We start from the raw sequence: 12,928 nt of genomic DNA on the forward strand, positions 1-12,928 counted from the left end.
CTAGATAATCTAACAGCTAGGGTAAGTGAGGCAGAAGAACGAATTAGTGACCTAGAAGACCAATTAGTAGATAAAAAGGGAAAAAAGGAGGCCAGGGAAAAAAACTCAGAATCCATGAAAACAGAATCAGAGAAATAAGTGACACCATGAAACGTTCCAATGTCAGAATTACTGGAATCCCTGAGGGGGTGGAGAGAGAGGACTAGAAGATATATTTCAGCAAATCGTAGCTGAGAACTTCTCTAATATGGGGAATGAAACAAACATTCATGTCCTAGAGGCAGAGAGGACTCCTCCCAAGATCAAGGAAAACAGGCCAACACCCCAGCATATAATAGTAAAACTCACAAATCTTAGAAACAAGGAAACCATCTTAAGGGCAGTTAGGGGGAAGAGATTCCTTACATACAGAGGGAGGAACATCAGAATAACGTCAGACCGACCTGGCAAGCCAGAAAGGCCTGGCAAGACATATTAAGGGTACTAAACGAGAAGAACACGCAGCCAAGAATACTTTATCCAGCAAGGCTATCACTTAGAATGGATGGAGAGATGCAGGCTTCCAAGACCGGCAGAAACTGAAAGAATATGTGACCACTAAGCCGGCCCTGCAAGAAATATTAAGAGGGGTTCTATAAAAGGAGAAAGACCTCAAGAGTGATATAGAAAATAAATTTACAGGGACAATCTAGAAAAACAAGGTCTTCACAGGCAACATGATAACAATTAATTAATATCTTTCAATAATCACTCTCAACATGAATGGCCTAAATGCTCCCATAAAACGGCATAGGGTTGCAGACTGGATAAAAAGACAGGATATGCTGTCTATAAGTGACTCATTTGGAACCTAAAGATACATCCAGACTGAAAGTGAAGGGATGGAGATCCATCTTCCATGCCAGCGGACCTCAAAAGAAAGCTGGGGTAGCAATTCTTATATCAGACAAATTAGATTTTAAACTAAAGACTGTAGTTAGAGACACAGAAGGACACTATATCATTCTTAAAGGGTCTATCCAACAAGAAGATCTAAAAATTGTAAATATCTACGCCCCCAACATGGGAGCAGCCATCTACATAAGCCAACTGTTAACCAAAATAAAGAGTCATATTGATAACAATACGTTAATTGTAGGAGACCTCAATACTCCACTCTCAGCAATAGACAGATCACCTAAGCAGAAAATCAACAAAGAAACAAGAGCTTTGAATGACACACTGGACCACATGGACCTCATAGATATATACAGAACATTCCACCCTAAAACAACAGAATACTCATTCTTCTTGAGTGCACGTGGAACTTTCTCCAGAATAGACCACATGGGTCACAAATCAGGTCTCAACCGATACCAAAAGATTGAGATTATTCCCTGCATATTCTCAGACCATAATGCTTTAAAACTGGAACTCAATCACAAGAAAAAATTTGGAAGAAATTCAAACACTTGGACGCTAAAGACCACTCTGCTCAAAAATGTTTGGGTCAACCAGGAAATCAAAGAAGAACTTAAACAGTTCATGGAAACCAATGAGAACAAAAGCACATCGGTCCAAAACCTATGGGATACCGCAAAGGTGGTCCTAAGGGGGAAATACATAGCCATCCAAGCCTCACGCAAAAAAATAGAAAAATCCCGAATTCACCAACTAATTCTACACCTTAAAGAACCAGAGAAAAAGCAACAAATGATGGGTAAGCCACACATTAGAAGAGAAATAATTAAGATTAGAGCAGAGATCAATGAATTAGAAACCAGAAACACAGTAGATCAGATCAATGAAATTAGAAGCTGGTTCTTTGAAAGAATTAATAAGATCCATAAACCACTGGCCAGACTTATCTAAAAGAAAAGAGAAAGGACCCAAATTAATAAAATTTTTAATGAAAGGGGAGAGATCTCGACTAACACCAAGGAAATACAAACAATTATTAGAAATTATTATCAACAATTATATGCCAGTAAGCTGAGCAACCTGGATGAAATGGATGCCTTCCTGAAAACCTACAAACTCCCAAGACTGAAACAGGAGGAAACTGACAACCTGAATAGGCCAATAACCAGTAACGAGATTGAAGGAGTGATCAAAAACCTCCCCAAAAACAAGAGTCCCGGGCCTGGTGAATTCCCTGGGGAATTCCACCAAACATTCAAAGAAGAAATAATACCTATTCTCCTGAAGCTGTTTCAAAAAATAGAAACAGAAGAAAGCTTCCAGACTCATTCTATGAGGCCAGCATTACCTTAATCCCCAAACCAGGCAAAGAACCCATCAAAAAGGAGAATTTCAGACCGATATCCCTGATGAATATGGATTCCAAAATCCTCAACAAAATCCTATCTAATAGGATCCAACAATACATTAAAAGGATCATCCACCAAGACCAAGTGGGATTTATCCCCGGGATGCAAGGGTGGTTCAACATTCACAAATCAATCAGTGTGATAGAACACATTAATAAGAGGAGAGACAAGATCCATATGGCCCTCTCAATTGATACAGAAAAAGCATTTGACAAAATACAGCATCCTTTCCTGATTAAAACTCTTCAGAGTATAGGGATAGAGGGACCATTCCTCAAGTTTCTAAAATCCATCTATGAAAAACCCATAGCGAATATCATCCTCAATGGGGAAAAGCTGAGAGCCTTTCCCTTAAGTTCAGGAACATGTCAAGGATACCCACTCTCACCACTATTGTTCAACATAGTACTAGAAGCCCTAGCAACAGCAATCAGATGACAAAAAGAAATACAAAGTATTCAAACTGGCAAAGAAGAAGTCAAACTCTCTCTTTTCACAGATGACACGATACTTTATGTGGAAAACCCAAAAGACTCCACCCCAAATTACTAGAACTCATACAGCAATTCAGTAATGTGGCAGGATACAAAATCAATGCACAGAAATCCATTTACAACAGCACCAAAAACTGTAAGTTACCTCGGAATAAACCTAACCAAAGAGGTAAAGGATCTATACTTTAGGAATTACGGAACACTCATGAAAGAAATTGAAGAAGACATAAAAAGATGGAAAAACATTCCATGCTCATGGATTGGAAGAATGAACATTGTTAAAATGTCTATGCTACCCAGAGCAATCTACACCTTCAATGCCATCCTGATCAAAATTCCAAAGACATTTTTCAAAGTGCTGGAACAAACAATCCTAAAATTTGTATGGAATCAGAAAAGACGCCGAATCGCCAAGGAAATGTTGAAAAAGAAAAAAAAAAGCTGGGGGTTTCACACTGCCCGTTTTCAAGCTATATTACAAAGCTGTGATCACCAAGACAGCATGGTACTGGCACAAAAACAGACATATAGACCAATGGAACAGAATAGAGAGCCCAGATATGGACCCTCAACTCTATGGTCAAATAATCTTCGACAAAGCAGGAAAAAACATGCAATGGAAAAAAGACAGTCTCTTCAATAAATGGTGCTGGGAAAATTGGACAGCCACATGCAGAAGACTGAAACTCGACCATTCTCTAACACCATACACAAAGATAAACTCAAAATGGATGAAAGACCTCAATGTGAGATAGGAATCCATCAAAATCCTAGAGGAGAACATAGGCAGTAACCTCTTTGACATCAACCACAGCAACTTCTTTCAAGACACATCTCCAAAAGCTAGTGAAACAAAAGCAAGAATGAACTTTTTGGGACTTCATCAAGATAAAAAGCTTCTGCACAGCAAAGGAAATAGTCAACAAAACAAAGAGGCAACCCACAGAATCAGAGAAGATCTTTGCAAATGACACTACAGATAAAGGGCTGGTATCCAAGATCTATAAAGAACTTCTCAAACTCAACACCCAAAAAACAAATAGTCAAGTCAAAAAATGGGCAGAAGACATGAACAGACACTTCTCTGAAGAAGACATACAAATGGCTAACAGACACATGAGAAAATGTTCATCATCATTAGCCATCAGGGAAATTCAAATCAAAACCACATTGAGATACCACCTTACACTACTTAGAATGGCAAATATTGACAAGGCAAGAAACAACAAATGTTGGAGAGGTTGTGGAGAAAGGGGACCCCTCTTACACCATTGGTGGGAATGCAAGTTGGCATAGCCACTTTGGAAAACAGTGTGGAGGTGCCTCAGAAAATTAAAAATAGAGCTGCCCTATGACCCAGCAATTGCACTTCTGGGTATTTACCCCAAAGACAGAGATGTACTGAAAAGAAGGGCTATATGCACCCCAATGTTCATAGCAGCCATGTCCGCAACAGCCAAACTGTGGAATGAGCCAAGATGCCCTTCAACAGATGAATGGATAAAGAAGATGTGGTCCATATATATAATGGAATATTACTCAGCCACCAGAAAGGATAAATACCCAACTTTTACATCAACATGGATGGGACTGGAGGAGGTTATGCTAAGTGAAATAAGTCAAGCAGAGAAAGTCAATTATCATATGGTTTCACTTATTTGTGGACCATAAGGAATAGCATGGAGGACATTAGGAGAAGGAAGGGAAAACTGAAGGGGGGGAATCGGAGGGAGAGATGAACCATGAGAGACTGTGGACTTTGAGAAACAAACTGAGGTTTCTAGAGGGGAGGGGGAAGGGGGATGGGTTAGCCTGGTGATGGGTATTAAGGAGGGCATGTACTGCATGGAGCACTGGGTGTTATACAAAAACAATGAATCATGGATCACTACATCAAAAACTAATGACTACCATAACATAATAAAATAAAATTTAAAAAAAAGTTTCAGTTTTCAGGTCTAAAGCACTATAATAAATAGACCTTCTGGTTATGTAGTATAAAGCAGTACATCTTTATAATTCTAGATTGTTCATAAAGACTTCTAGGACCTCAAGTTGTCAAGTAAATGGGAAAAGTTGTATTCTTCGGCATTTTTCTCTTATCGTGCCTTTTTTTTTTTTTTGCTAATTTAGTTAGTCCATATTAATTAAGTAAATATACTGTAAGTTCCCCATTATACTGTAATTTCACCCTCACATGCAAATACTCCTCTTTAATAACAAAACAGTATTTTCTTATAGAAGTAAGAGCTAATGTACACTTCACTCACGGATTATTTTGTGATCAGAGTAGCCAGAAGAAATATCTCCCACATATGAACTTATAACTTTTATCCCTTACCATCTTGTATCTTAATTGTACACAGATGTCTTCCGCTCAACCTCTGAAAGCATCAATGGTGCCCAGTAGAATGCTTTAGACAATAATAGGTACTTGATAAATATTTGCCAAATAAATTATTCTGTCGATGATTATTAATGGAAAAGAAGTTAAAAGAACATGAAAAAAGTAAGAGTGGATGAATATACATATATGATAATGAAAAATGCCTTGGCCATGTTTCACTAGATAAATGTATTTTTTAGAAAATTCACCTAGAGTTGTCTTAATTTTCTTTTATTTAAAAAAAGATTTTATTTATTTATTTGTCAGTGAGAGAGCGAGAGAGCACAAGCAAGGGGAAGGGCAGAGGGAGAAGCAGGCTCTTTGCCGAGCAAGGAACCCGATGCGGGACTCAATCCCAGGACCCTGGGATCATGACCTGAGCTGAAGGCAGACACTTAATTGACTGAGCCACCTAGGCGTCCCGTTTTAACTTTCATAGATCACTCCTCTGCTTGTTATTAATATGTAGAAAGAAATCACCCCTTAGTGGTGAACATGTTGAAGCTGTCCACTCGATACAGGACGCCAATCTTTCATCAGATGTGGTTCCTGAAGTCAAGCATAATTCTGCCAATCTTTTCCAAGAATAAGAGCTTAGGAAAAGCAGATAAAGTGCTCTCTTAGCATAGGAGAAGAGCAACACAAATTAGAGTACAGATAACAATGTTAACAGACTGAGAAAAAAAGAAAGTTCTTGTTTTTCATTACACTAATTTTAACAATCTAGGGCAAAGAAATCCCAGTGCTTACCATAAACCGAATTCACTCAAAAACAAAGTTTATATGTAAAAATAACCCCAAATAGTAAAAGAGAAATGTTTAGCATTACTATTCCAAGTTGTAAAAGCCAAGAAAAAGGAGAGGATGGAGTTAATGGAACCCACAGGCTACTGATGTGGCAGTTTATCAAATGTAGCTGTAATGAAAGATAAATAATATAGGCAATTCACACTTCATGAAAGGATAAAAGTGTCAGTGTGTAGGTACCACTTTTACTGCAGGGCATAATCAGCAAGTAAACGAAAGTGCAATGTCTAAAAAGTTTATAGCCTTCTACGAAGGCCTCGTCTTGTCAGGTATTGATTTAGGTATTCAGACGACTTCACTGGTATTAAACAAATTGAGTGTTTGTGAACTTAGAGGACACGTTCTATTTCTACCAACAAAAGTTGCCTCAAGCTTAATGTTAAGTTGTTTCCATCACTTCAATTTAAGGAAAGGGAAGAAAATGCTGAAATGATATCTTACACAATTATTTTCTTCTTAAATAGAGGGCAATCCAAAGTGAATGTTTCATACTCTCCACCTTCTCCACAAACATGGACTCCATACTTCTTAGAAAGCTGGAAGTAAGAGAACAACAACAATAAAACAGGAAACTTAAAATTAGACAGCAAAAATGCTCACTTAACTAATATTATTTTTTCCTAAAAAAAAAAATCCATGCAAGAAACTTTAATTCCAAAATATATCACAAGCGACAGGAAAATAACTTTATATTTCTACTTAAAACATGTGTTTAAGGCCATTTGAAAATGTTATCATTAAAGCACAGGAGTTTTATTAATCTCAAAATCCTTATAAAAAGATGTAAAGGGCCAACATTTTATGTGTAACAAGAAAACTTAGAGATTACCATAAATTTTAGGAATGACACTAGCTTTAGATTCAAAGAAGGCTAAGGAGAAAAGGTACTTAGTCATGAGGTAGTAAATTAGACTGCATGTGGCCAAACTGGGCTTCCCCCTGCCCTTTGACCTATATGTGAATGGGGGTAAAAATAGGTTGTGTTTAGAGCATTTCTTGGAGACACAGAGAAAGCAATCTAAGGGCTCTCCTTTGGCCTGTGAACAAAAGGGAGTCAACAAACATGGTTATTATGCTTAAGGTTATTAATGGTGAAGTTCCAAATGTACTGAGAACTGATGAAGTTCCAAAGCTGTAGACAAGCCTTTAGGAACGTCTAACTCCAAGAAAGTTTGGGATAGCTTATCATGTTGTCTAATTAAACCTGAAATTAAAAAAACAAGCAAGCAAAGAAACAACGAACAACCTGCAATCTGCATTAAATATAAGCTATATTATTTAAATAATCTTGAGACTGGGAGTAAAATAATTTCCCATTCGGCTGGTATATGGCTGGAATCAGTGGCAGGGAACACTCTCACTGACGATGTCAGAAAAGCTTCCTGTCCTTGTGTTGAGGCTTTATTACTATGTTCTATCTCCTTCACTCTGAATTTCATAGCTTTCCCTGCTTATAGCCTCTCCTAGTCCAAAGTCCTCATTGCCCAAAGGAAGAGTGACTCCATGGATGTTCACTGTGCTGGCACTATGGCCTAAGTCTTCAGGTTTATATAGTTATGCATTTATTTCTCTAGTTATTTTTGTGGTTGTGCTATAATTCTGCATCCATTACATTTAAACTCTTGACTATGTGCCCTTAGCGACTTAAAGCATGGATCTGTGAGAATTCTACTGCTCTTTTCAAGGATCAGCAGTAATGTGAATGACACCGTAAAGCCAAACAGTAAGAAAAGTGAAGGAAAGAAAGCTGGGGTGGCATTTTCTGTACGAGTTCACAAGAGCAAAGCAGAAATTTTCACCACCTTGAGTCATGAAGTAGAGAAGCGGCAAGACAGAATTATGGCAGTTGGTCCTTATGGGAGCAGATAACAGGAACAGATTACTTTACCATATTAAATCAAATTAAATTAATATCTGCTCTGCAATACAAATGTAGAAATAATAACAGGATATGGGTTTCAGGGATGTTTCCTCGTTCTGCTAGCTAGGGTTTGTCCTCTTTTTTGATGATATCCTTTTCACTGGTCTTCCCATTCAGCAACTTTCCACCAAATGAACCTTCTGATCTCCCCTTTATGGTAAGTCTTTTTATGAGGGAGTATACCTTATCAATTATTAGCTTCCTTTCACTGGAAAATTTTTTACTTAAGCTTTGCATAATTTCTATAATCTACCACCAAAGAATAACTGGATTTTTAAATTAAAGTTGGCATGGCTGTTATCCTACTGAAGTAGTTCTATTAGTCTCTAGTAAAAATAATATAAGCTGCTATCTTAAACTAACATATTATCATTATAAAAAGACTGCCAGTATTTGGAAATCTAAAATTTGTATGTATCCAGTGATATTTTCAGTTCACAAAAATATCTCCATAATATTAATTCATATCACCTCTTCAACCAGTACTTATTGAACGATGATTATTAGGCAGGTCGTGTGAGATGAGGAAGATCTGAAGTAAACAAGACAACATCCCTGGTCTTTTGAAGCTTATCAAATATACTACACCCTATATTTCAACAATGCAAGATAATAAAACAGTGATGTAGCATCTATAAATAACACACACAATCTCCTCTCCCTTTCTATTACTGATTCATCAGCATGAACACAGATTTTAGGCCAAGAAATCTGAATAAAGAGCTCAGTGGTTTCTATAGCAGATGAACCAAGAAGTCGTCTATGTCTTTTGCAGCCACTCTAAACTCTACTAGCTTCAAGCTCTAATAGACATAAGTCCTCAGAGAAAAAATCCATCTTTATTGGCTTACTTTCAGCCAGCTTCAAGACCCTTTGATATTCTGTGAAAAGCTTCTGAAGAAGTGAAGCCCATGCTAGTCAACCACTTTCTGTAATGAATTTTGTGCTAAGACACAGCATTCTCTTAGAAATCGACATCTTTGTAGCACAAAAGCATGATGTATACCCATCACAGAGAGGGTCAGTTTAGGGAAGTGGAGAATCCAGACATGCACATTCCAGAAACATGTTTGTGGTACAAAACATTCAATTTAGTTTTCTAAAGCCTGTTAAGTCTTTGTTCTAATACTTGCACTGTTCACAGAAAGTTGCAACTTTATTCCTAACATGTCTCCAGTCTGTGTCTGGTTTCAACTCAAAATTGCCATGATTGCATGCTAACACTTGATCATTCCAAATATGGTTTTGCAATTCCCTTTGATAAGTTTCTCTATCAGTCTTACTGTCACTGAAAATGCTAAATAGGTAAGAGTTTTTCTAAAGTTTGGTTTCTCACTGAATCGTCATGATTCTTTCCATAATTTAAGTACACAAAATAGCAATCTTTACTGAAAAGTGAAAAATAAATATTTTCTCCTATTGCCTATTTCTTCACTAAGGCCCAATATTCGTTAATGATTAAAATATATTTAACAGTTTCAGTTCGTATGTAAAAAGTCGAAGTACAGTTATTCTCACCGTAGCAGCAAAAGTATGCCAGACAGGTTACAAAATCATGCTTTTTTGTTTTACATACAGAGAGGTGAGAATGTAAAGAAATCTGGATAAACTAAATTCCAGATCAGGGTGAGCCTTTCCTAGGTGAGTAAAGATCAATAGCCACCTTCCTAATGGGAAAACAGTATTCTTCCACAGATGAGGGAATTCCATCAGTGTGTGTAGAAAGCAGCCAAACACATGACCATCTGTGGACTTCTGTGATGGCTTGTTAGAGTCCAGAGGAGACCCGGGGAGTCTGTATAGCCTACCAATTCTTTCCCATAGCTTTCCAATTCTTTCCCAAAGGCCTTAACCAAGTGCACATAGTGGCTACATGCAGAAGGCCGGGGCCAGGACAGAAGAGGAGAGAGATTCCTTTGGAAACATTTGCTCCTTGAGTCTTTTCTATTGAGCTTTCACTGTGCCAAAGGCTGGAGACAGGGCAGGAAAACTAAGATTTTTTTCCAAGGCTTGGAAGGTCAGGAAGAAGGTAAGGAGAGGCTCAGAGCAATAAGCCTGTGAAAAGGCACAAAACACTGGTGGCAGGATAGTAAAGCAGGGGAGGAGAGGGAGGGAGGAAAGATAGGGGAGAGGAAAGGGGAGGAAAGGGGTGAAAAGGGGAGGGGAAGAAAAGGAGAGACAGAGACAGAGATATCTAGACTCACTGAAGCATAGACCACAAGCCCTGATAAATGAAGAGACCTGATTACTACTCTTAAAGCATTTGAAACAAGTAGTAAACTGAAACTAAATGCAACTCATATCAGAACCAGCTCTGGAGATTAAACAGAATAAACACCCCAAACTAGCTGTCATACAGAGGAAGGGATGTGGCTTTTGGGGGGGTAATATTTACTATAATAATATAGTAAATAATATTTTACTTTAGTCTCTACTGTTCTTTTTTATTCAGTATCTACCATAAAATATGTAAAAAAAATAGATGTCAAAAAGTGAAAAACTGTGACCTATAATCAATAGAAAAACAAACAGAAAAGCAGAAACAGACACGACATTAATCAAATATCAGACTCAATAGGCAAAGACTATAATGTAACTATTGCAAATATGTTAAAGGATTTAGTGAAAAAGATAGATGAAATTCATGAACAGAGAGTAGTTTCAGCAAAGATGGAAACCAGGGATAGACAGATCTAGGTTCACATCCTGGCTCCAACACTTATTAGGCACAGGACCTGGGATCAGTTACTTAACTTCTCTGAATTTCCATTTTCCTAGGTAATACCTACCCTTATTAAGGGCATGTTGTGACTGTTAAAACAGATAAATGATACATGCAAAGCTTTTAACTCAGTCCCTAATGCACAGGAAACATTCAATACATGGTATTTTTTCTCTCTTAGATTAATTTGTCCTTCCCTTGGGCCTTCTGCTCTTTTATCTATGTATTCCCTTCTTTGAGGATCATGACCACTACTATATCTATTACTTCTACGCAAATGGTTCTCAAAGCAAAAACCCTAGCCACTCATCTCTCTCCCATATATTAGTCCCCACTCAAAATTCTTATCGAGTTTTACTTGGGAGCCTTGTTTTAAATTTAACATGAATAAAACAAAGTTCTTGATTTTTTTTTCTCATAACCACTTCTCCCTGCTCAATCTTGTATTTCTGTAATGGTTTGATCACACTGAAAGCTTGAAATACTGAAGAACTTAACTCCTTCCTTTCCTTCTGTCATTCCTTCTGCCACAGAGCCTACATTTTAAAATTTTTTATTAATTCATTTATTGAATCAAATCTTTACTCAGTACTTACTAAGTGCCAGATCCTATTCTATATATGAGGGGCATGGCAGTGAATAAGATGGATAGAGTGTACAAACGTCTTCTATTCTAACATCCTTCACGATCACTTCACACTTGAACTATTACAGTCATCTCTTATCTTCCTGCTTAGTTTTCACACCTCCCAATCTATCATATATATTATCACCATACTAACTTTCCTTAACAATAAATGACCATGGCACTCATCTGCTTAAAACTTTTTGGTGACTATTACCTATTCCATAAAAATCAAACTCTGTAGACTGACAGTCAAACACTTCAGCCATTTGGCCCCAATCCTTGCATGGATATAAAGATATAAAGCCAATACAACAGATAAAATAAAATAAAAATTCAAAAGGATCTTATGATACTAAATCTTATAAAATGAAATATAAACTGATAAAACCCAATATTTAGTTTCCTTTTCTTCAGCTTAAAAGGAATTGCCCTTGTTACAGTCTGTGTGACTATCCTATGCTGCCTTGTGATATATTTCTATACTGCATCACTATGTACCTCCTGAACTTGAAATTTTTCATGTGTGACTTTTTCCTCATGAAACTATTTTCTAAATCCCTAAGACTTTCTCCTAGTTCCTTTATAGCAGTGTGTAGCACTCAGTACTTAGTGACCAACTGGGTGTCCTCCTTATGGTCCAGATACCCATGCATACTCCCAGAAAAGGGCCTGATAGACATAACATGTAGATCTAATCTGAACTAGAAATAAAGCCACTCTTAATCAGAATTACCAAGTAAAAGAGCAGAGAAAGTTACTGACTTCTTTTTCTCTACTCCTAGAAACTGCATTTTTATCCTCTGGTGTTGGAAACCTGAAAAAGTAAATAAAATTCACACGTGACAGTCAATGTTTTCCTTATCTCATTAGCCACTGAATCAGTGATGTCACATTCTACCCCTCCACCCCCATTCTTAGCCATTTGGGGAATGTTATATAGAAAAAGATTTGGACCAGACGACCACTGGGTAAGATTAATACACATAATATTTTATCTGACATCCACCATTTGGTCCTAACCTTTGTATGAATACAAAGATATAAAGCTAATACAATAGATAAAATAAAAGTTCTAAAGGATCTTAAACAGTTGAAAAGAAATATGTTGCTGTTTTCTAACCAGTTGGATTATTAATAAAACAAGATAATTTTTTTACTTATTACACAATATAATTTTCATTGCATAAAAGCATGTTCATTGCTTCACATATATCTAAATTGTGCTATGTTCTCTTTTAGATAAAGCTTTTGGGGAAAGTGAGCATTGGTTTGCCATCTAACTGTTGTTAAGATAAGCATTTTGAAAAGCATTTTGAACAGATGTGGCTGACTTGGGTCATTTCATGGATTATAAGAATGCCTTGGAGTCTGAACATTTAAAAAGTGAATTCCTAGTAAATAAAAAGGAAATCACTTATATGATTCTATTTTTTCTGGCATACTTATTTATATAGATGAATATTCATACTCATAATAATTTCATTTGAATGCCACTGATTATTGAACTGAAAAAGTTAAGGGCATCTGGTTTCCGTTTAATTTTTATCCCCTTAAAAGATTATAATAAACCCAATTGTGAGAATTTATTAAATCAAGATTTTTCTTCTTTTAAACCTGCCTCATTTATCTGTTAGTCATCTTAAAATTAGGATGAAAAAAGT

At 36.9% G+C, this 12,928-nt stretch overlaps 1 protein-coding gene across 6 annotated transcripts in view; it reads right to left on the reverse strand.

Moving 5' to 3' along the window:
• The window catches only part of DPH6 (diphthamine biosynthesis 6), a 197,008-nt gene that overhangs the window by 14,782 nt on the left and 169,298 nt on the right, over positions 1–12,928 (reverse strand). For all 6 annotated transcript variants that reach the window (XR_003515801.2, XR_003515803.2, XR_003515805.2 and 3 more), the window contains one exon: positions 6,438–6,532. Coding sequence is in view for 2 of the 6 variants with exons in the window: in XM_027571277.2 (XP_027427078.1) it covers positions 6,438–6,532 (95 nt within the window). In the remaining 4 variants the exon portion in view is untranslated. The remainder of the gene's footprint in view (positions 1–6,437; positions 6,533–12,928) is intronic.

This window comes from Zalophus californianus, chromosome 6 (assembly GCF_009762305.2).
Source record: "Zalophus californianus isolate mZalCal1 chromosome 6, mZalCal1.pri.v2, whole genome shotgun sequence".
NCBI classification, from domain to species: domain Eukaryota; kingdom Metazoa; phylum Chordata; class Mammalia; order Carnivora; family Otariidae; genus Zalophus; species Zalophus californianus.